A 22,918-nucleotide genomic window follows, 5' to 3' on the forward strand; every position below is an offset into this window, starting at 1 on the left:
TTACAATCTATATGAACGACTTGGATACAGGGAAGGTTCAACAGGAAGAAGGTTTTAGATTCAAATTTGCAGATGACACTAAAATAGATAGGACAGAATGTTGCAATGAAGAAATAAGCACCTTACAAATGGATATAGATAGGTTAGGTGAATGGACCAAAATGTGGCAGATGGAGGTCAATGTTGATAAGTGTGAGGTCATTCATTTTGGTCAGAAAAATGGAAAGACAACTTATTATCTAAATGGGGAGAGACTAAATGGGAAAGAATTTGGGGTGGCTCTGGTGCAGAGAGATCTGGGTGTCCTCGTGCAGGAGGCGCAGTAAACTAGCATGCATGTACAGCAGGTAATAAAGAAAGCAAATGGAATGTTGGCATTTATAGCTAAAGGAATAGGGTATAAAAGTAAGGAAGTGTTCTGACAACTGTATAAGGCATTGGCGTATTATGCACCGTTTTGGTCCCCTTATTTGAGGAAAGATGTAGCGGCAATGGAAGCAGTTCAGAGGAGGTTCACTAGATTGATTCCAGAGAGGAGAGGTTTGTCTTGTGAAGAGCGATTGAGGAGTTTAGACCTATATATACTCTCTGGAATTTAGAAGAATGAGGGGAGATCAAATTGAGGTATATAAGATTAAAAAGGTATGAATAAAGTAGATGTGGAGCAGATGCTTCATCTTGTGGGGCAATTTAGAATGAGAGGTCATAGTCTCAAGATAAACGGTAGCAAATTTAAAACTGATGAGGAGAAACTACTTCTCACAAAGGGTCGTGAATCTGTGGAATTCGCTACCCCAGAGTGCGGTGGATGCAGGGACAGTGAGTACATTTAAGGAGGAGTCTAAAAAAATATAGATATATTGTCATGTGAGAGTACCTTTAAGAAATGGGTGTTTATTACTGCAGTGATGTCAGAGTATGGATGGAACTGGGCTGTCTGTTAGCTTTTACTTTGGCTTTGGGCTTGCAGCTGCAGGGTGTGTTTAGTTTCTTTTAGTTTTGGAGACGCTGCAGTCACCGCAAGATGTGTATGAATCTCTGAAAGCTTATGAATGTCCATTTGGTGATTTCAACGTGGTAACTGTTCTCAGTAGTGAAGTTAAACCTGATGTCTTTCTGTACAAAGGGTTCTTTTTGTCTTCTGGATGTTAAAAGGAAATTTTAGGGATTACTTAGAGTGTTGTATTCTTTGGGGGATTTATTGGTGTTGATAGTTGTTGAGATGTTTACCGTGGGTTTGTAAATTGTTAACTGGTTTCATAAATAAACATTGTTTTAACTTAAAAGTACTTTGGCCCGTAACAAATATTAATTCAAATTTTCAACATTTTTACAAGAATCCCCACCCTTTGACCGTAACCAGGTCTCCAAAATGTAAAACAAACAAGTTCATCTCTGGTAGAACCTCTCCTCTGCCTCTCTCTGAGCAAATTTCACCTTCTCCAAATACAGGAACTCCCATTAGATCCCTCAGCCACGGAGGCACTGTGGGGAGGAGCTACTTCCACCCCAACAGAACCTGCGTGATACCCATCAATGAGGTGAAGGCTAAAATATCTACCCCCGCTCCCATCTGCAGCTTCTGCAGGTCTGACACCCCGATTATGGCCTACAGGGGACCCGCCTCCAATTCAGACATGGTGCTGAAAAACAACCCTCAATATTTCTCCAACATCGTGCAGGACCAGGACATATGGACATGATTGGCTGGGCCCCTCCCACACCACTCGCAACTATCCTTCAACCCTCAAATAGCTGGCCCATCCCTGCCTTAAAGGTTCGCCCTATGCACTTTCAACTGAATCAACCCCAGCCTCGCATATGAGGTCGAGACATTGACCCTTCACAGCACTTCACACCATAAACCTTCTTCCAGCTATATCCCCAATTCCTCCCACTTGGCCGTAACCCCTTCCTTGGATTCCTTATCCTCCTCCATAATCATGCTGTAGATCACTGTAACAACGGTACTCCCCAGCCCCCCCTACCGACAGCACCTCCAACAACGAGGAGGACGGTGCCACCGGGAAGCTCGGGAAAACCTTTCTTGCGAAATTCCGCACCTGCATATACCTGAAGCCCTCCTCACACTGGAGCACATACTTCACTCCCAGCTCATCCAAACTTGCGAATCACCCCTCCAGGAACAAATCCTTCATCTCTTTTACCCCTTTCTCTTCCCTCCCCGGAACCTTGCATCCATCCTCCCTGGCTCGAACCCGTGATTCCCTCTTATCGGCATCACCCTCGACCCTGCCCTCAACTTAACTGCTGTCGAAATTGCCCTCAAATCTTCAGCGTGGCTGTCACTGCAGGATTCCCCGAATACTTCCCCAGGGCAAATGGTAGTGGTGGATTAGGTGGATTGGCCATGCCAAATTGCCCCTAGGTTAGATGGGTTGCAGGGTTACAGGGATAGGATGGGGATGTTGGGTTAAGTAGGGTGCTCTTTCCAAGAACCGGTGCAGACTCGATGGGCCGAATGGCCTCCTTCTGCACTGTAAATTCTATGATTCCATGCTGCCAGCTCCTGTAACCCTGACCCCTTACAATAACCCACCTCCATCCGCACCCACAAAACCTCCGTCTCCTTAGTCCAGCCCCGCACCTTCCCCACATTCGCTGGCAAGTAATAGTGCAACAAGTTCAGTAGGGCCAAGCCGTTTTGGCTCCATAGTGCAGAAGGAGGCCATTCGGCCCATCGAGTCTGCACCGACCAACTTAAGCCCTCACTTCCACCCTATCCCCGTAACCTCCGATCGTATTGAACTGTGGAGGAGGCTCGAGAGGTTAAATTGCCTACTCCTGGTCCTAGTTCTTCTGTTCTAAGAAAGAACTATTCTGTCGATTTGCAGCTCTTGGTCTGTAGCCCTGTAGGTAACAGCATCTCAAGCACAATCTAGAGTTCTTGATTAATAGGAGGTTTCTTCATTAATAAGGGGATGAGGGGTTATGGGGAGGAGGCAGGAGATTGGGGATGAGGAACATATTAGCCATGATCGAATGGCGAAGCAGACTCGGACCGCATTACCTAATTCTGTTCCTCTATCTTATGGGATGTTAGTGTTTATCTTAAACTCCTGTAAGCAGCTGGTACACCCACAACTGGAGTATGCATCCACAGTGTGGAATTGGCGCTTTCAGAGAGATAGACAGATTATAGAGCGAGTGCAAAGATATGTTACCAGGTAAATGGAAGGCAAGAGGGGAATACCTTATGAGGAATGTTTAAGAATTCTTGGATTACAACCTTTAGAGAAGAGAAAATTGATTTTTGATTTAGTTGAAGTTTATAAATTGATATGTGGCCTTATCACCTCTCAGCCAGTAAAGTTATTTCCTCGCAATTGCAGTATTTTGTGTGGTCATCAGTATGAACTACAGAAATTTGGTTCACATTTTGATATTTGTAATTTTTTTTAACGTAGAATTGTTGATCCTTGGATTGCTTTGTCTGATTTTATTGTGATGCTGAAAATGTGCTGACTTTTAGAAGGTTTGTTAGAAACATAGTATGATCTCTATGTATGTATTGTCTGATATTGTTGTTGATGTTTCTTGTTTTTATTTCTGTGCCTATGTGCTTCACACTTTATGGCAATAAGATAAATAAATAAAAGATCTGAATTCCAGAATGGCTGCCCTTGACATCAAGGCAGAATTTGACCATGAGTGGCATCAAGAAACCTAGCAAAATTGGAGTCCATGGAATTTGAGGAACCCTCTTCACTGGCTGGGGTCATACCTAACACCGAGAAAGATAGCCATGATTGAAGGCTGATCAATCACCTCAACCCCAAGGCATCACTGCAGAAGTTCCTCGGGGATGTGTCCGAGGCCCAACCAACATCTTTGATGACTGTCCTTGCTGATGACTGTACAGTGTTAATTTCCATTCACAACTTTTGGAGAATGAACAGCCTGTGCACATTTTTCAGCAAGAGCTGAATATTGTTTTAGGATTGGACTCCTGTGTGGCATAAATGTTACTTGCCACTTAAGTGCCAAGAAGTGGTCATCTTCAATGAGAGAATTTATCTACTTCCCCATGGCTTTCAATGGCATTACCATTGCTGAATCCTCTGCTATTAACACCCCAGGGGTTACCATCATTCAGAAACTCAACCGGAACCAGACCAACTGCATAAATACTGAGGCTAGAAGAACAGTAAAGTGTTCATAACTCATCTTTCATTCTATCCTCACCTATCGCCTCTTAAGTTCCATTGGTTTCTGTCTCTTAGATAGCAATTTCAAATTCCTTATCCTCCTCTTTAGGTTGCCCTTGTTATAGAGGGTGCCAAGCCAGGATTCTAATCTGGAAGAGCTGCAGGAATATCAGGGTATTTACTTAAAAACTAGTTGACATACACTATTTACAGTACGTACATGGTGGCTTATGGGGAAGGCTCATCTCCTTTCAGGACTTGCGCATCTGCTGCCTTGAGTACCTACCACGTGACTGCCTGATATCCGTGCTACAGCATCATGGTCCTCCTAGATTAGCATATCCATTCTGTCCCTTTATACTACAGCCCTGAGGCCTCATTTCTCCTTAACCTTGCACATGCTGGAGTTTTAGAATCCTGTTTGTACTTCCATTCTTCCAATCTGCTGTAGTGTGTGATCCTCCTCATTCCTGCTTCTTGCTCTACCTTCTATAGCACAGATTTCTGACATTCTGCCTGTATACTTGAGTCACGAAACCACCATGCTGGTATATTGCCGTTACCATATTCCTAACTTTTTTCATTTGAAACACCATTGAAATGCTTGATATATTGTCACTTAATTTTACTGTACTCCTTAGCAATAAAAGTCGAGTAGACGTGAAAATGTCTTGTAATGTAATAGTAAAGTGAAAATACCCATGCAGCTCTGTGCTTTTTTAAATGTACGTTTTATTCCCAGCCTGAATGTACAATTAAACTTCATGGTTTTTATTTTTCTCTCAGTGCCCGCTTAAGTGACCAGCCTGATGATTCTTCTCAGCAGGGTTATTCCCCTGCTTTGACCATGGATGATCTCCTTCACCCTGACCCAATAGTTCCTGCGATGAGCAATCGTCATTTGGCAACTGCTGAAAGGATACCACCCCAAAAAAATGTTTTCAGCAACATAAGCCCAAGCAGCAGCTTTGGAGGCAGGGTAAATTTTTAGCTTCTGATTGATGGGTTTACTTCTTGGATAATCTTTAATTGGCAACTAACTGTCAATGTGTTATCTATTTGTGCAACGATCATGAACTCTGGAGTCTTTCCCCTGTGAGTGCTGCCAAACTGCTTTTTGAAGTTAAATGTATAACTGTCTCTGCAACATGAGTTGCCAGGAAATTCCTCCTTTTAGATTATTTTATGCAGTTTCCTGATGCCTTTGAAGACTTGGATTGGTTTAGACTGAGTCATACATCAAGAAGTTAGGGGTCCCCTTTTGAGTGTATATTGAATTAGCTGGTTTTGGTCAGGATGTGTTATAATTTGGTGGTTTTCAAACATTCTCTGCAAAACTGGCACATATCTATCTAACTTCTAATAACAAAAATAAGATTGAGACATTAAGGGCGGCGGGATTCTCCATTTGCCAGCACTCGTGGGTTTCCCGACGGCGTGGGGCTGCCCCACAATGGGAAACTCCATTGACTGGTCGGCATAACGGAGAATCCCGCCGGCGGGTCGGGGCCGAAATGTGGCACAGCGGGGTGGCAATCCAGCCCCAAGTGTTTGTTGAGGGCACAGCAGTAAGAATAGCGATCGAGTCGACCAACAAATATAGAAATGTGTTCATAGCTGACTATTCTGCCAATGCCTGCAGTTTGGTTGTAAGCATGGCAAGTTGGGTGAAATATTGAAGAACTCTTACTCCATCAAAAGTCATTGTCTTCGGGATGGTGGGGGGAGAAAATTGTAAATAATGTCACATTTCACACACCGACATTTGTGTTTTCAGGCAACCCAATTGCCAGCTATATCTGCTGTTGAGCAGGAAAATGAAGAACTCTGGAAAAAGCTCAGTACGCTTCGAGAGGATAATGCCCGTTTAGTCTCCCAGAATCACAGTTTGGTGCGTGAAATTGAAAGTATACAAGTGGAGCTGACTCGATCAAATGTTCAAGTGAGTATTCCAAATGTTTATATGCATAACAATTGGGTGCATATTCAGACCGTCTCAAAAACCTTTATTTATACAATAACCCTGAAGATGGCACGATAGATGCTGCAGTTTATGGCATGGTGGGGAGGGAGCCAAATGAACCATAAAATTATAGGGAATATTGAATTATGCTTGAAATAAATCTGTGGTTATGCACATCATTTGTCCTGGTACACTAAGCTCCCTAATGTGAAACTCCAAAATCTGGAGACAAGAGTTGTCCGGAATGGCCACATTGTTAATGGTCGTAAATGTATTATAAACTCTATTCAAAATCTCCAGAGCTTTTCTCGGCATGACTTTAATGTCCTTTGTCAAGGAAAAGTACCACTAATGGATCCAAACCAATGGAGGAGTGGAGGTAGAAGAGGATAGTCCAAAAAGTATGTTTTGAGGAGATTTTCAGGATTGCCAGAGATGTTTCTCACACGGTAAAAGAAACTATAATTTAAGGGAATCTTAACCTGTCGAACCACGCCAAGTTTGGGGGAAGCTTAGTTGATGAATCAAGTCCTGGCGCAATACGACAAGTTGTAAGATTTGTACTATTTGTAGACTGTGTTAAGTTGTTTGATTCCTTGTATTATTCGACTGTGTAAAGTTGAAGGAATTTATATCATCTCTGCTATTCGGTTATCAGTAGCACTTTGCGAATACTGGAACTCAGCAGAAATTTGCAGTATAAACTCCTCAGGTGCCAAAAAGAATTGTTTTATTTGTAGTCGCTTGATTACAATTTGAAAGTCATTTAAAAGGCAATTCGTAGACAATTCGAAGCTTTCAGAGAATTACAGACATTATCTTTCTTTGCTTAGGCAGACAGCTCGAAAGTAACTTTTAAAAGGTCAAAGTCTGGCAATGAAACATGAAGAGAGAGAGAAAGCTAATCTTCAGCTAAACTCAAACTCAAAGTCAAAAGTGGACTAACATCACTGACACAGACTGTTAGACTGACAGAACCCCCAAAAGACATAAACTAAAATGGAGACTAAAATCAAAGGCAAAAACTGACTAAACTAACAGAAAGACAAAACTTAACCTAAAATGGCCGGGAGAAACTTTTCAGTTATACACTTTCATATCTGTCTTAAGTCATCTAATTACACCCCAATATAATCCTAATTGGTTTGGGTTAGACTCAAACACATTTGATTTGATGGCAAGCCGTCCATCTTCAATGTGCAACATCAGCTTTTCTGACCTAGCTGTTATCTGCATTGTGAACAATGGTGCCTTCATGTTGCTGTGTATTCAATCCCTTGGCCTTGACAATTAGCACAAGACAGTGTCAAATTATCTTGCAACTGTGCTTTTTTTTTTAATGTCACACTGTCTTTGAAAATATGCATTTGCCAGAACAACGGACTTCAGTATAAGTGAATTATGCTGTATAAATGGGTATTAAAAGTGGGGCTCAACATTTATGCTTAAACAGCTATCTTTTACCTATACTAGTTGTATTTGAAATACTTGGCTTCTACAGTCGGCCCTTTGATAAATCGAAAAATTGAGATATATCAGGAAAGATTAAAATACATCATTAATGCGATAGGATAGGTAAAAGCGCAAAGAATCATTGCAGTTTTAAACAACAAAATGGAATTAACATTGCAACAGGCATTTCAAAATAATTATTATAATTAATAGATTAATCAAATTTGACCCTACTGATTCAGTATTAATAAATTATACAATGTTAATAATACAGTCAAAATAATTATTATAATTAATGAATTAATCAAATTTGATCCTACTGATTCAGTATTAATAAATTATACAATATGTTAATAATAGTCAAATAGTTGATTGATCAGTAATATTTCAATAATAGTATTTCAGCTCAAGTTCATCAATTACGGGTACCGTTGGGTTAGTTTGAATCATTCTGATAGTTGGTTCCCTGCGTTTAGCGAATAGGTTTTTTATGCACTTAGCACATTGGTATGTTATGTAAATGGTGAATACAGCTACACAGGAGAATGAGATTATTCTTATTGTGGACATTCCAGTGGGTCCAAGCCACCCACAAATTTTATCCCAGAGAGAGACAAATTGGGGTGGATCAAGTTTTTTGATTTCGTTTTGGATATGTAATGCCAAATCTTTAACTTCTTTCGAGTTATCGGGAATGAAAGTGCAACATTCTGCACCAATCAGGGCGCAGGTGCCACCTTTTTCGGCTAGCACATAGTCAAATGCCATTCGATTTTGTAATACCACGGTTCTAATTGCTCGCATTTCGTCAGAAATTTTATCTAGGGCAGTGGCGGTGTAATCGGCTACGTTTTGTATGATGGTTGTTATTTTATTCAATTTATTCTCCATCCTCATTTCCTGATAGAATGGAATCATTCTATCAAAAATTGCATCTTTTAAGAAAATGGAACGTTTGTTCCTTCGAGCAACTGCTTCTGAAGCATGAGGAAGATTAATCACATGACGAATAGCCGGTACAATGTATCCTAAATAGCAAGATCCTGACCAGGATGTTGGGAGCCAAGGATATGCTTTATTACCACAAATAAAATAAGTTCCATTATAAGCAGAATATAAGTAAATATTTTCTAAGAACCATCGGTCTTCGAATGTTTTATTATTTTTGAGATTAGGTATGCCTGTTATCTTTGAGGACCGCAGAACTCTTTGTAAGAGATCGTTTGTACATTTATAAGCTGTGTTAACATCTACATAATTAGTACAAATACTATTACCCATTTGTATCCCTTTAGGGTTCTTACTCATGAAGCAAATTGATCCGTTTTGTTTACCATTAGTTGGGAGGTTGAGATGTTGAGGTTTTTGGTTAGGGTTATATTTAAGTTGGTGCCATCCTAAAAAGGTATTTAGTGGATAACCTGCAGATTTCCATAGTTTAATATATTTTTGGATGCGAACCTGGAACCTCCCTTTTTCACATGAATATGCTCCAGAACGGATCACCACAGAGTGAGGGACACTTTGATAGATGTACCATTCTGCCGTTTCTGAAGCATTAAAGGGAATAGTTAGAAAGGGAATACCCTCCCCTGAGTTAGTTGGGGTTGCAATGCATACCCAACAATTAGAAATATTAAAGTTTTTAGCATATATCGTAGATGTGTAAAGGAATGTGTTCTTATTCAGTTCTGATACAACGTTCACAAAGCCAATCAAATAACTGAAAATTAAAATTGCGGCAAACATTTTACTTGTACGCGCGCTTCACGTGTGATGCGTGAATCCAACTTTTCTTTCCTTTTAACTTCACAGCGGATTGGGTGGTGAGAAGGATTACGAAAGGACCTTCCCACTTTGATCCTAAGGGTTCCTTTTGCAGCTTTTTAACGTACACTTCTTCACCTGGCACCAGGTCGTGCCCACCTTCTGGAGGATCTCCCCACGCAGCTAACACCTGTTGAGAAGCAGAGCTAACTGCATTTGTTAGATCTTGACAGTAAGACAACAAAGCATCACTCATTAAATGACAGTCTGCTTTCCGCAAGTCAATAGTTCCTGGCAGAGACATTGGTCTGCCTGTGATGATTTCAAATGGACTCAAGCCTGTTGTTCTGTTTGGTGTAGCTCTAATACTGCATAACACTATTGGCAAAGCTTGGACCCAGTTCATGCCTTCCTGGTTGTATTTAGACAGTCTTTCTTTCAAAGTTCGATTCATACGTTCCACTTGTCCCGATGATTGTGGATGATAAGGACAGTGTAAATTCCAGTTAATTGTTTAGTAGTTTACAGACTTCCTTACAATTAGCCTGTCCCCATCCACTCACCAGAGATTGCGTGGTTTCACAGTGGTTAGCACTGCTGTCTCAAAGCACCAGCAGCCCGCGTTCAATTCTGGCCTTGGATGATTGCCTTTGTGGAGTGGCGCGTTCTCCCCATCTCTGTGTGGGTTTCCTCCGGGTGCTCCGGTTTCTTCACAAAGTCCAAAGATGTACAGGTTAGGTGGATTGGCCACGCTAAATTGCCCTTCGTGTCCAAAAAGGTTAGGTGGGGTTACTGGCTTACGGGGATAGGGTGGCGGTTTGGGGTGCACTTTCCAAGGGTCAGTGCAGACTCGATGGGCCGAATGGCCTCCTTCTGCACTGTAAAATCGATGTCTATGTCCTGATCCTCTACCTTCCCATTCATGCTCCCTGGGTCGCCATCAACCTTTCTTTTACAGCTTCCAGAGCAACTGGTCCGTCATCGCTTTTTCAAACTCTAGGATCATCTTCCCCTGAGCTTCCAGTTTCTTCCCCATTCCATCGATTGCCGTCTGCATAGTTCTATGGAATTGTATGGAGAAACCTGAACTGGATCGGTCAGATACAAGCTTGCAGTCAGATACAAGGAGACACTTGTCTTTATCAATCGAGGCACCGATTACAAAGGCAGGGAGGTCATGTGGAGTTATATAAAACTTTTGTGAGGCCACAGCTGGAGTACTGTGTGCAATTCTTGTTGCCACATTATAAGAAGGATGTGGCCTGGAGGGGATACAGAGGCGATTCATAGGATGTGCTTGCGATGCAACATTTAAGTTATGAAGAGAGATTGGATAGGCTTGGGTTGTTTTCGCTGGAGCAGAGAAGACTGAGGGGCACAAGATTATGAGGGGCATGGACAAGGTGGATTAGGAGCAGCCGTTCCACTTAGAACAAAGAACAAAGAAAAGTACAGCACAGGAACAGGCCCTTCGGCCCTCCAAGCCCATGCCGACCATGCTGCCCGACTAAACTACAATCTTCTACACTTCCTGGGTCCGTGTCCCTCTATTCCCATCCTATTCATGTATTTGTCAAGATGCCCCTTAAATGTCACTATCGTCCCTGCTTCCACCACCTCCTCCGGTAGCGAGTTCCAGGCACCCACTACCCTCTGTGTAAAAAAACTTGCCTCGTACATCTACTCTAAACCTTGCCCCTCGCATCTTAAACCTATGCCCCCTAGTAATTGACCCCTCTACCCTGGGGAAAAGCCTCTGACTATCCACTCTGTCTATGCCCCTCATAATTTTGTAGACCTCTATCAGGTCGCCCCTCAACCTCCGTCGTTCCAGTGAGAACAAACCAAGTTTATTCAACTGCTCCTCATAGCTAATGCCCTCCATACCAGGCAACATTCTGGTAAATCTCTTCTGCACCCTCTCTAAAGCCTCCACATCCTTCTGGTAGTGTGGCGACCAGAATTGAACACTATACTCCAAGTGTGGCCTAACTGAGGTTCTATATAGCTGCAACATGACTTGCCAATTCTTATACTCAATGCCCCGGCCAATAAAGGCAAGCATGCCGTATGCCTTCTTGATTACCTTCTCCACCTGTGTTGCCCCTTTCAGTGACCTGTGGACCTGTACACCTAGATCTCTCTGACTTTCAATACTCTTGAGGGTTCTACCATTCACTGTATATTGCCTACCTGCATTAGACCTTCCAAAATGCATTACCTCACATTTGTCTGGATTAAACTCCATCTGCCATCTCTCCGCCCAAGTCTCCAAACAATCTAAATCCTGCTGTATCCTCTGACAGTCCTCATCGCGATCCGCAATTCCACCAACCTTTGTGTCGTCTGCAAACTTACTAATCAGACCAGTTACATTTTCCTCCAAATAATTTATATATACTACAAACAGCAAAGGTCCCAGCACTGATCCCTGCGGAACACCACTAGTCACAGCCCTCCAATTAGAAAAGCATCCTTCCATTGCTACTCTCTGCCTTCTATGACCTAGCCAGTTCTGTATCCAACTTGCCAGCTCACCCCTGATCCCGTGTGACTTCACCTTTTGTACTAGTCTACCATGAGGGACCTTGTCAAAGGCCTTACTGAAGTCCATATAGACAACATCCACTGCCCTACCTGCATCAATCATCTTAGTGACCTCCTCGAAAAACTCTATCAAGTTAGTGAGGCACGACCTCCCCTTCACAAAACCATACTACCTCTCACTAATACGTCCATTTGCTTCCAAATGGGAGTAGATCCTGTCTCGAAGAATTCTCTCCAGTAATTTCCCTACCACTGACGTAAGGCTCACCAGCCTGTAGTTCCCTGGATTATCCGAGCTACCCTTCTTAAACAGAGGAACAACGTTGGCTATTCTCCAGTCTTCCGGGACATCACCTGAAGACAGTGAGGATCCAAAAATTTCTGTCAAGGCCTCAGCAATTTCCTCTCTAGCCTCCTTCAGTATTCTGGGGTAGATCCCATCAGGCCCTGGGGACTTATCTACCTTAATATTTTTCAAGACGCCCAACACGTCGTCTTTTTGGATCTCAATATGACCCAGGCTATCTACACACCCTTCTCCTGACTCAACATCTACCAATTCCCTCTCTTTGGTGAATACTGATGCAAAGTATTCATTTAGCACCTCGCCCATTTCCTCTGGCTCCACACATAGATTCCCTTACCTATCCTTCAGTGGGCCAACCCTTTCCCTGGCTACCCTCTTGCATCTTATGTACGTGTAAAAAGCCTTGGGATTTTCCTTAACCCTATTTGCCAATGACTTTTCGTGACCCCTTCTAGCCCTCCTGACTCCTTGCTTAAGTTCCTTCCTACTTTCCTTATATTCCACACAGACTTCGTCTGTTCCCAGCCTTTTAGCCCTGACAAATGCCTCCTTTTTTCATTTTGCCGAGGCCTACAATATCTCTCGTTATCCAAGGTTCCCGAAAATTGCCGTATTTATCCTTCTTCCTCACAGGAACATGCCGGTCCTGAATTCCTTTCAACTGGCACTTGAAAGCCTCCCACATGTCAGATGTTGATTTACCTTCAAACATCCGCCCCCAATCTAGGTTCTTCAGTTCCCGCCTAATATTGTTATAATTAGCCTTCCCCCAATTTAGGACATTCACCCTTGGTTCACTCTTATCCTTGTCCACCAGCACTTTAAAACTTACTGAATTGTGGTCACTGTTCCCGAAATGCTCCCCTACTGAAACTTCTACCACCCGGCCGGGCTCATTCTCCAATACCAGGTCCAGTACAGCCCCTTCCCTAGTTGGACTGTCTACATATTGTTTTAAGAAGCCCTCCTGGATGCTCCTTACAAACTCTGCCCCGTCTAAGCCCCTGGCACTAAGTGAGTCCCAATCAATATTGGGGAAGTTGAAGTCTCCCATCACAACAACCCTGTTGCTTTTACTCCTTTCCAAAATCTGTCTACCTATCTGCTCCTCTATCTCCCGCTGGCTGTTGGGAGGCCTGTAGTAAACCCCAACATTGTGACTGCACCCTTCTTATTCCTGATCTCTACCCATATAGCCTCACTGCCCTCTGAGGTGTCCTCCCGTAGTACAGCTGTAAAATTCTCCCTAACCAGTAGCGCAACTCCGCCACACCTTTTACATCCCCCTCTATCCCGCCTGAAACATCTAAATCCTGGAATGTTTAGCTGCCAATCCTGCCCTTCCCTCAACCAGGCCTCTGTAATGGCAACAACATCATAGTTCCAAGTACTAATCCAAGCTCTAAGTTCATCTGCCTTACCCGTAATACTTCTTGCATTAAAACATATGCACTTCAGGCCACCAGACCCGCTGTGTTCAGCAACTTCACCCTGTCTGCTCTGCCTCAGAGCCATACTGGCCCTATTCCCTAGTTCTCCCTCAATGCTCTCACCTTCTGACCTATTGCTCCCGTGCCCACCCCCTGCCATACTAGTTTAAACCTTCCCGTGTGACACTAGCAAACCTCGCGGCCAGGATATATATGCCTCTCCAGTTTAGATGCAACCTGTCCTTATATAGGTCACACCTGCCCTGGAAGAGCTCCCAGTGGTCCAGATAACGGAAACCCTCCTTCCTACACCAGCTGTTTAGCCACGTGTTTAGCTGCTCTATCTTCCTATTTCTAGCCTCACTGGCATGTGGCACAGGGAGTAATCCCGAGACTACAACCCTAGAGGTCCTGTCTTTTAACTTTCTGCCTAGCTCCCTGAACTCCTGCTGCAGGACCTCATGCCCCTTCCTGCCTATGTCGTTAGTACCAATATGTACAACGACCTCTGCCTGTATGCCCTCTACCCGTTCGGAGACATCCTGGACCTTGGCACCAGGGAGGCAACATACCATCCTGGAGTCTCTTTCACATCCACAGAAGCGCCTATCTGTACCCCTGACTATAGAGCCCCCTATGACTATTGCTCTTCTGCGCTTCGACCCTCCCTTCTGAACATCAGAGCCAGCCGTGGTGCCACTGCTGGTTTCAGGCCACCAGGGACCTAGGACTTGGACTGAAACCTAGGACTTGGCTCCCCACTCTGCAACTGGATCCTCGATTTTCTGACCAACAGACCACAATCAGTAAGAATGAACAACAACACCTCCTCCACAATAGTCCTCAACACCGGCGCCCCGCAAGGTTGCGTACTTAGCCCCCTACTCTACTCCCTGTACACACACGACTGCGTGGCAAAACTTGGTTCCAACTCCATCTACAAGTTTGCTGACGATACGACCATAGTGGGCTGGATCTCGAATAACGATGAGATAGAGAACCTAGTGGAGTGGTGTAGCGACAACAATCTCTCCCTCAATGCCAGCAAAACTAAAGAGCTGGTAATTGACTTCAGGAAGCAAAGTACTGTACACACCCCTGTCAGCATCAACGGGGCCGAGGTGGAGATGGTTAGCTGTTTCAAATTCCTAGGGGTGCACATCTCCAAAAATCTGTCCTGGTCCACCCACGTCGACGCTACCACCAAGAAAGCACAACAGCGCCTATACTTCCTCAAGAAACTAAGGAAATTCGGCATGTTCACATTGACTCTTACCAACTTTTACAGATGCACCATAGAAAGCATCCTATCGGGCTGCATCACAGCCTGGTATGGCAACTGCTCGGCCCAGGACTGCAAGAAACTTCAGAGAGTCGTGAACACCGCCCAGTCCATCACACAAACCTGCCTCCCATCCATTGACTCCATCTACACCTCCCGCTGCCTGGGGAAAGCGGGCAGTATAATCAAAGATCCCTCCCACCCGGCTTACTCACTCTTCCAACTTCTTCCATCGGGCAGGAGATACAGAAGTCTGAGAACACGCACGAACAGACTCAAAAACAGCTTCTTCCCCACTGTCACCAGCCTCCTAAATGACCCTCTTATGGACTGATTTCATTAACACTACACCCTGTATGCTTCATCCGATGCCAGTGCTTTTGTAGTTACATTGTATATGTTGTGTTGCCCTATTATGTATTTTCTTTTATTCCCTTTTCTTCTCATGTACTTAATGATCTGTTGAGCTGCTCGCAGAAAAATACTTTTCACTGTACCTCGGTACACGTGACAATAAACAAATCCAATCCAATCCAATCCACTGCTCTGGCTGCTGCTGTTTTCCCCTGATAGGCTATCCCTCCCGACAGTATCCAAAGGGGTATACCTGTTCGAGAGGGGGACAACCACAGGGGATTCCTGCACTGACTGCCTGCCCTTTCTGGTGGTCACCCATTTCTCTGCCTGCACCTTGGGTGTGACCACATTTATATAACTGCTATCTATGACGCTTTCCGCCACCTGCATGCTCCTAAGTTCATCCAACTGCTGCTCCAACCGAACCATGCGGTCTGTGAGGAGCTCCAGTTGGGTGCACTTTCTGCAGATGTAGCCATCCGGGACGCTGGAAGCCTCCCGGACCTGCCACATCTCACAGTCCGAGCACTGCACCCCTCTAACTGACATTGCGTCAATTAATTAGTAAATTAAAGTTAAAAGTTTAAAAACAAAAGTTCCTGTTAACTATATGTTTCCTAGCACTAGATTTCTACTATAAATGTGAAAGCTAAATACAGTACTCTCCGATCTCTGGCTTAGATACTCCTCTAAATTATAGTTAAGTAATTATGTTTGATTAGTTTACCAATGCTTAATTTTTAAATTTAATGTAGATTCCCAACCAGCCAATCAGGTCACAATTTTCTGTGATGTCACTTCAGTTGTTCCCCCCCCCCCCACACACACACACAGAATTTGAAAATGTAATGAAAGTAAAAATGAGTAAAAATCACTTACTTACCTTCTGAGGGTCTCAGATAGATACAGAATCACTTTGATACGAGGGCACACAAGGTCAAGAGGTTTAGGGGAATTTGAGGAAAATCTTTTTTACCCAGAGGGTGGTAACGGTCTGGAATGCACTGCCTGGGAGGGTGGTAGAGGTGGGTTGCCTCCCATTCTTTTAAAAAGTACCTGCAACAGCACTTGGCACGTCATAACATTCAAGGCTATGGACCAAGTGCTGGCAAACGGAATAAGATGGGCGTGTCAGATGTTTTTCATGTGTCGGTGCAGATTCGATGGGCCAAAGGGCCTCTCTGCACTGTATTATACTATGATTCTGTGAAGCTGTAAGAGCAGGTCATAGGATAAGAATTCTGATTGAAGTAACTTGCCTTTCCCCAAAGCCTGTCCCTGTCTACAAGGTCCAAGTCCACCTGACTGGATTATTTTGGTTCCAACAACACTAAAGAAACTCTACACCATCGAGGACAAGGCAACCCATTCTATTGGTGCCCATCCACCAGTATTCACTCCCTCCTACTACCGATGCACAGTGACCGCACTGTGTGCCATCTACAAGATGCACCTACAGTAACTTACCAAGGCTCCTTCGACTAGTACCCAACACGTGACATCTACTACTTAGAAGGACAAGGAACACTATCACTTGCAAGGTTTTAAAAAAATTTAGAGTACCAAATTTTTTCCAATTAAGGGGCAATTTAGCGTGGCCGATCCACCTACCCTGCACATCTGTGGGATGTGGGGGCGAAACCCACGCAAACACAGGGAGAATGTGCAAACTCCACACGGACAGTGACCCAGAGCTGGGATCGAACCTGGGTCCTCGGCGCCATGAGGCAGCTATGCTAACCACTGCACCACCATGCTGCCCATCACTTGCAAGTTATCCTCCAAACCACACACCGTCTTAACTTGGAAATATCAGTGTTTCTTGACTTATGGGGTCAAATTGTTGGAACTTTCATCTGAACAACAATGTGGGTGTACCTACCCTAGGTGGTTTACAAATGTGGCTCACTACCACTTTCTCAAGGGTAATTGGGGATGAGCAATATATGCAGGTCTTTCCAACAACTCCCAGGTCCCGTGAAAGAATTTGAAAAAGCATATATATGTACAGAGTGGGCATGATCCCATGGCCACGCTGTGCGCAAAATGCAGCTTGCTGTGGAGCAGCGTGGCCAATAAAAGCCGGGTGACCCTGCCAAGGATCTAGCCGGCTCGCAATGACTCGCGAGATCTAACGCGATCTGGCGAGACACTGTTGTAAATCCTGCCCATTGAGGGCGGGATCACATTTTAGAAAATCTGCATATTAGAGCGAGACCGCTTGTCTCACTTTAATGTGGAGATTCTTGAGGTACCCGAGGCGTTGGGACCTATCTTCTTTGCCTTGGGCGAACGCCGTTCAGCACTGGTTCCCGTAAAAGGGGACCAGATGTAACAGCACTCGTGGGGTCTCCCAGGGGATCGAAAACCCCCAGGTGTCAATCATTCGGCATATAAAATGAAATAATTTAGAAAGATTCAGAAATAGATTTGGGTAATTATTTACCATCATTGTACATACTTGTGTACTATTGGACTACCTAGGCTTGAAGGAGATGCAGCTACAATTTCTGACCGGTATCTGTTTAATTCTCCAGAATTTGATTTGGAGTAAGATGAACCCTGTCGGTATTTACTTCCAAGCTATTGTTAGGATGAAATAAGCAGATGAGTTAACTGAAGCACGTGTCCTTTGGTTCAAGTCTGACTTACTGACTCGAGATTAGGGACTTCCATACTTGAAGTACTTTCATAATTGGATTATTCTTTTTTTAGGATATGTACAGGTGTGTTCATAATTGATACAGATTATTTATTAATTTGATGGCATTATCACAGCATTGGGATCAAGTTGACAGACCACACTATTTGGGAAATGGTGTTGGAGAGGCAGGAGAAAGGGAGGTGGTATTGAGTCAGGAGAAAGGGAGGTGGTAGTGTTCAATTCATTTACTTTGTTTTAATCTGTGCCAAAAATCAACACCAAACGTTTTTTGTTTCATATTTTACTTGCAGTTTTTTCACCTTGAACCATCTATTAATGAAAAGGCACATCACATTTCTCAGCTAAATGAAGATATCTTGAGTTTGGAGGCTGAAATAGAGGCTCAAGAGAAAGCACTCAGGTAATTTGCATCATAGTTACGCAGTTTGTTTCGTTAGAGTTTGCAAGTTTTGCCTCCATTTGCAATACTCTCTGTTATAACACTGCTGATCGCTCTGCAGGCGTATATCGGTAGTATTGAGTCGGAGTTTTGCCTGAGTCAAGGGTTAAAGGTTCAATAGTGAGGGCTCCTTGCATTGTTGGAGGTGCAGACTTTCAGATGACCTATTAAGTGAAGCTGATCCCCTCCATATGAATTTGAAAGATACCCATACACTAGTCATATGCATTTGAAAGATATCCATACACTATTCAAAGTGGAACGCAAGGTTCTCCTGGTATCCCGGCCAATATTTTTCACTGGGACAACAATTCATTTAACTGGTCATTCATCTCACATAAAATTTGAGACTTTGCTGCATGCAAATAGGCAGCTTTCAAAAGTTGGTTCGTTCATGGGATGTGAGCATTGCAGGCTGGCCAACATTTATTGACCATCCGTAATTGCCTTTGAACAGGCAGTTAAGTGTCAATCACATTGCTGTGGATCTGGAGTCACATTTAGATTTATTGTCACGTGTATCGAGGCACAGTGAAAAGTATTGTTCTGTAAACAGTCCAGTCAGATCATTCCATACATGAAAAACATAGGACAGGCATGCGATAAATACACAATGTAAATACATAGACATCGGATGAAGCATACGGAGTAAAGTACTACAACAGTAGAGAAGATGCGTAGTGCGATCCGTTCATTCCATAAGAGGGTCATTCCGGAGTCTGGTAACAGCGGTGAAGAAGCTGTTTTTGAATCTGTTAGTGTGTGTTCTCAGACTTTTGTGTCTTCTGCCCGATGGAAGAGGTTGGAAGAGAGAATAACCCGGGTGGGAGGGGTCTTTGATTATGCTGCCCGCTTTCCCAAGACAGTGGGAGGTGTAGACAGAGTCAATGGATGGGAGGCGTGTTCGCATGATGGACTGCGTTGTGTTCACGATTCGCTGTAATCATGTAGACCAGATTGGGTAAGGCCGACAGATTTCCTTCGCTGAGGGACATTAGTGAACCAGATGGGTTTTTACAACACTGGAAAATGTTTTATGGTCATCATTAGACTTTTAATTCCAGATTTCTTTATTGAATTCAAATTTCACCATCTGCAATTGTGGGATTTGAACCTGGGTCCCCAGAGCATTACTCTGGGTCTCTGGTTTCTTAGTCTAATGACAATACCACTACGCCACCACCTCTGATGAAACCCAGAGTATGTGATGAGGTGCTACATAAATGCAAGCTCTTTTTTTTAAACGAAGTAATTCAAAAAATTAATTTCCAAAGAAAGTGACTACTCTAATTCATAATTTTTGAAAGATCAATTTTTTCTGTCCATATTGTATGATGTTAATTGTGTAAATTATGATTAAAGGTACACCGATGGCAGGGGGCACGTATTGGATAATTACCTGTGCACATTTAAAGAGATACTTATTGATACGGTTGGTCAGCTGTAGAGTTGGGAGCTTTACGTTTGTAATGTCTCATTTAGTCAATAAATCTAAAATGGAATAAAGATTGACTCTTGACCATCCCTTCACCAGCCAGCTCTATGAAGTTAAATAAGTGTTGTTTTGTATTTAATATTTAAAAAAAAATAAAATATTTTATTGAAATTTTTTTCCCTGAGCAACATTTTTCCCGCTTACAAAACAAGCGAAACGATAACAGTAACAAAACAGAAATTTTTAAACTTTTTAACAATAATAATAATAGTAGTAGTAATATACAAGTAACAAAACCTCGTACTCTTATTGACCTATACTCAACTGCCTCCCCCCCTCCCCCCTGGGTTGCTGCTGCTGGTCATCCGTCTTCCCTCTAACGTTCCCCTAGGTAGTCGAGAAATGGCTGCCACCGCCTGGTGAACCCTTGAGCCGATCCTCTCAGGGCAAACTTTATCTGCTCCAGTTTAATAAACCCCGCCATATCGTTTACCCAGGCCTCCAGTCCGGGGGGTTTCGCCTCCTTCCACATGAGTAGGATCCTGCGCCGGGCTACGAGGGACGCAAAGGCCACGACATCGGCCTCTTTCGCCTCCTGCACTCCCGGCTCTTCCGCAACTCCAAATAGAGCTAACCCCCAGCCTGGTTTGACCCGGGCCTTCACCACCTGCGAAATCACTCCCGTCACTCCCTTCCAATACCCTTCCAGTGCCGGGCACGCCCAAAACATATGTACGTGGTTTGCCGGGCTCCCGCCACACCTCCCACATTTGTCCTCCACTCCAAAGAACCTGCTCAATCTTGCCCCCGTTATGTGTGCTCTATGTAGCACCTTAAATTGAATCAGGCTAAGCCTGGCGCATGAGGAAGAGGAATTTACCCTGCTTAGGGCATCAGCCCTCATACCCTCCTCTATCTCCTCCCCTAATTCTTCTTCCCACTTTCTTTTTAGTTCGCCCACCAACTCCTCCCCCTCTTCCCTCATCTCTCTATAAATCTCTGACACCTTGCCCTCTCCGACCCACACCCCTGAAAGCACCCTGTCCTGTATCCCCTGTGTCGGGAGCCGCGGAAATTCCCTCACCTGTTGTCTAGTAAACGCCCTCACCTGCATATATCTCAAGAAATTCCCCCGGGGTAACTTATACTTTTCCTCCAGTGCTCCCAAGCTCGCAAAAGTCCCATCTATGAATAAATCTCCCACCTTCCTAATTCCCAACTGGTACCAGCTCTGAAATCCTCCATCCATTCTTCCTGGGGCGAACCTATGGTTGTTCCTGATAGGGGACCCCACCAGGGCTCCCCGCACCCCTCTCTGTCGCCTCCACTGTCCCCATATGTTCAGTGTTGCCGCCACCACCGGGTTCGTGGTGTACTTTTTCAGTGAGAACGGTAGCGGCGCCGTCACCAGCGCCTCTAGACTCGTCCCTTTACAGGACCTTCTCTCCAGCCTTTTCCACGCCGCTCCCTCACCCTCCATCATCCATCTACGTATCATTGCCACATTGGCGGCCCAATAATAATCTCCCAAATTCGGTAGTGCCAGTCCTCCTCTGTCCCTACTGCGCTGCAGGAACCCCCTCCTTACTCTTGGAACTTTCCCTGCCCACACAAAGCTCGTAATGCTCCTATCTATTTTATTAAAAAAGGTCCTGGTGATTAAAATAGGGAGACATTGAAATACAAATAAGAACCTCGGGAGGACCATCATCTTAATTGCCTGCACCCTGCCCGCCAGTGATAAAGGCTACATGTCCCACCTCTTAAAGTTCTCCTCCATTTGTTCTACCAGCCGTGTCAGATTAAGTCTGTGCAAGGTTCCCCAGCTCCTAGCGATCTGAATCCCCAAGTATCGGAAGTTTCTTTCCACTTTCCTTAGCGGTAAGCCTTCGATCTCTCTACTCTGGTCCCCTGGATGTATCACATATAATTCACTCTTCCCCATGTTTAACCTATACCCCGAAAATTCCCCGAACCTCCTCAAGATTCGCATAACCTCTATCATCCCCCCCGCTGGGTCCGACACGTATAGCAATAGGTCATCCGCGTATAACGAGACTCGGTGTTCTTCTCCCCCTCTAGTCACCCCTCTCCATTTCCTGGAGTCTCTCAGCGCCATGGCCAGAGGTTCAATTGCCAGCGCAAACAACAATGGAGACAGCGGGCATCCCTGTCTTGTTCCCCTATATAATCGGAAATACTCCGATCTATGTCGACCTGTAACTACGCTTGCCGTTGGTGCCCCATAAAGTAGTCTAACCCAGCGAATAAATCCGTACCCAAACCTCCTTAACACTTCCCATAAATACTCCCACTCCACCCTATCAAATGCCTTCTCTGCGCCCATTGCCGCCACTATCTCTGCCTCCCCCTCCACTGAGGGCATCATTATCACCCCTAATAGCCGTCGCACGTTAACATTCAATTGTCTCCCTTTTACGCACCCTGTCTGGTCTTCGTGCACCACCCCTGGGACACAGTCCTCTATCCTCGATGCCAGCACCTTTGCTAGCAGTTTGGCGTCCACGTTCAATAGTGAAATAGGTCTATAGGACCCACACTGCATCGGATCATTGTCCCTCTTCAAAATTAGCGATATCGTCGCCTCCGACATTGTCGGGGGTAGTGTCCCCCCTTCCCTGGCCTCATTGAACGTCCTTGCCAACAACGGGGCCAACAAGTCCACATATTTTCTGTAGAATTCCACCGGGAACCCGTCTGGCCCCGGGGCCTTCCCTGCTTGCATGCTTCCCAGTCCCTTAATAACCTCGTCCACCTCAATCGGCGCCCCCAGGCCTGCCACCGCCTGCTCCTCCACTTTCGGGAACCTCAATTGGTCCAGGAACTGCCGCATCACCTCCTCTCCCTCTGGGGGCTGAGACCTATACAGTTCTTCATAAAAGGTCTGAAACACCTCATTTATCTTTCCTGCCCTTCGCACGATGTCTCCCCTTTCATCCCTAATTCCTCCTATCTCCCTCGCTGCTGCCCTCTTTCGCAGTTGGTGCGCCAACAGGCGACTAGCCTTTTCCCCATATTCATACCTCCTCCCCTGTGCCTTCCTCCACAGTACCTCCGCCTTTCTGGTGGTCAGAAGGTCAAACT

At 44.5% G+C, this 22,918-nt stretch overlaps 1 protein-coding gene across 6 annotated transcripts in view; it reads left to right on the plus strand.

The window, feature by feature from the left end:
• Positions 1–22,918, plus strand: part of ccdc18 (coiled-coil domain containing 18) — a 239,684-nt gene that overhangs the window by 23,157 nt on the left and 193,609 nt on the right. For all 6 annotated transcript variants that reach the window (XM_072510511.1, XM_072510508.1, XM_072510507.1 and 3 more), the window contains 3 exons: positions 4,956–5,148; positions 5,947–6,111; positions 18,230–18,339. In XM_072510511.1, coding sequence (XP_072366612.1) covers positions 5,017–5,148; positions 5,947–6,111; positions 18,230–18,339 — 407 coding nt within the window. In that variant the 5' untranslated portion in view covers positions 4,956–5,016. The remainder of the gene's footprint in view (positions 1–4,955; positions 5,149–5,946; positions 6,112–18,229; positions 18,340–22,918) is intronic.

Source organism: Scyliorhinus torazame, chromosome 7 (genome assembly GCF_047496885.1).
Source record: "Scyliorhinus torazame isolate Kashiwa2021f chromosome 7, sScyTor2.1, whole genome shotgun sequence".
In the NCBI taxonomy this organism is placed as follows: domain Eukaryota; kingdom Metazoa; phylum Chordata; class Chondrichthyes; order Carcharhiniformes; family Scyliorhinidae; genus Scyliorhinus; species Scyliorhinus torazame.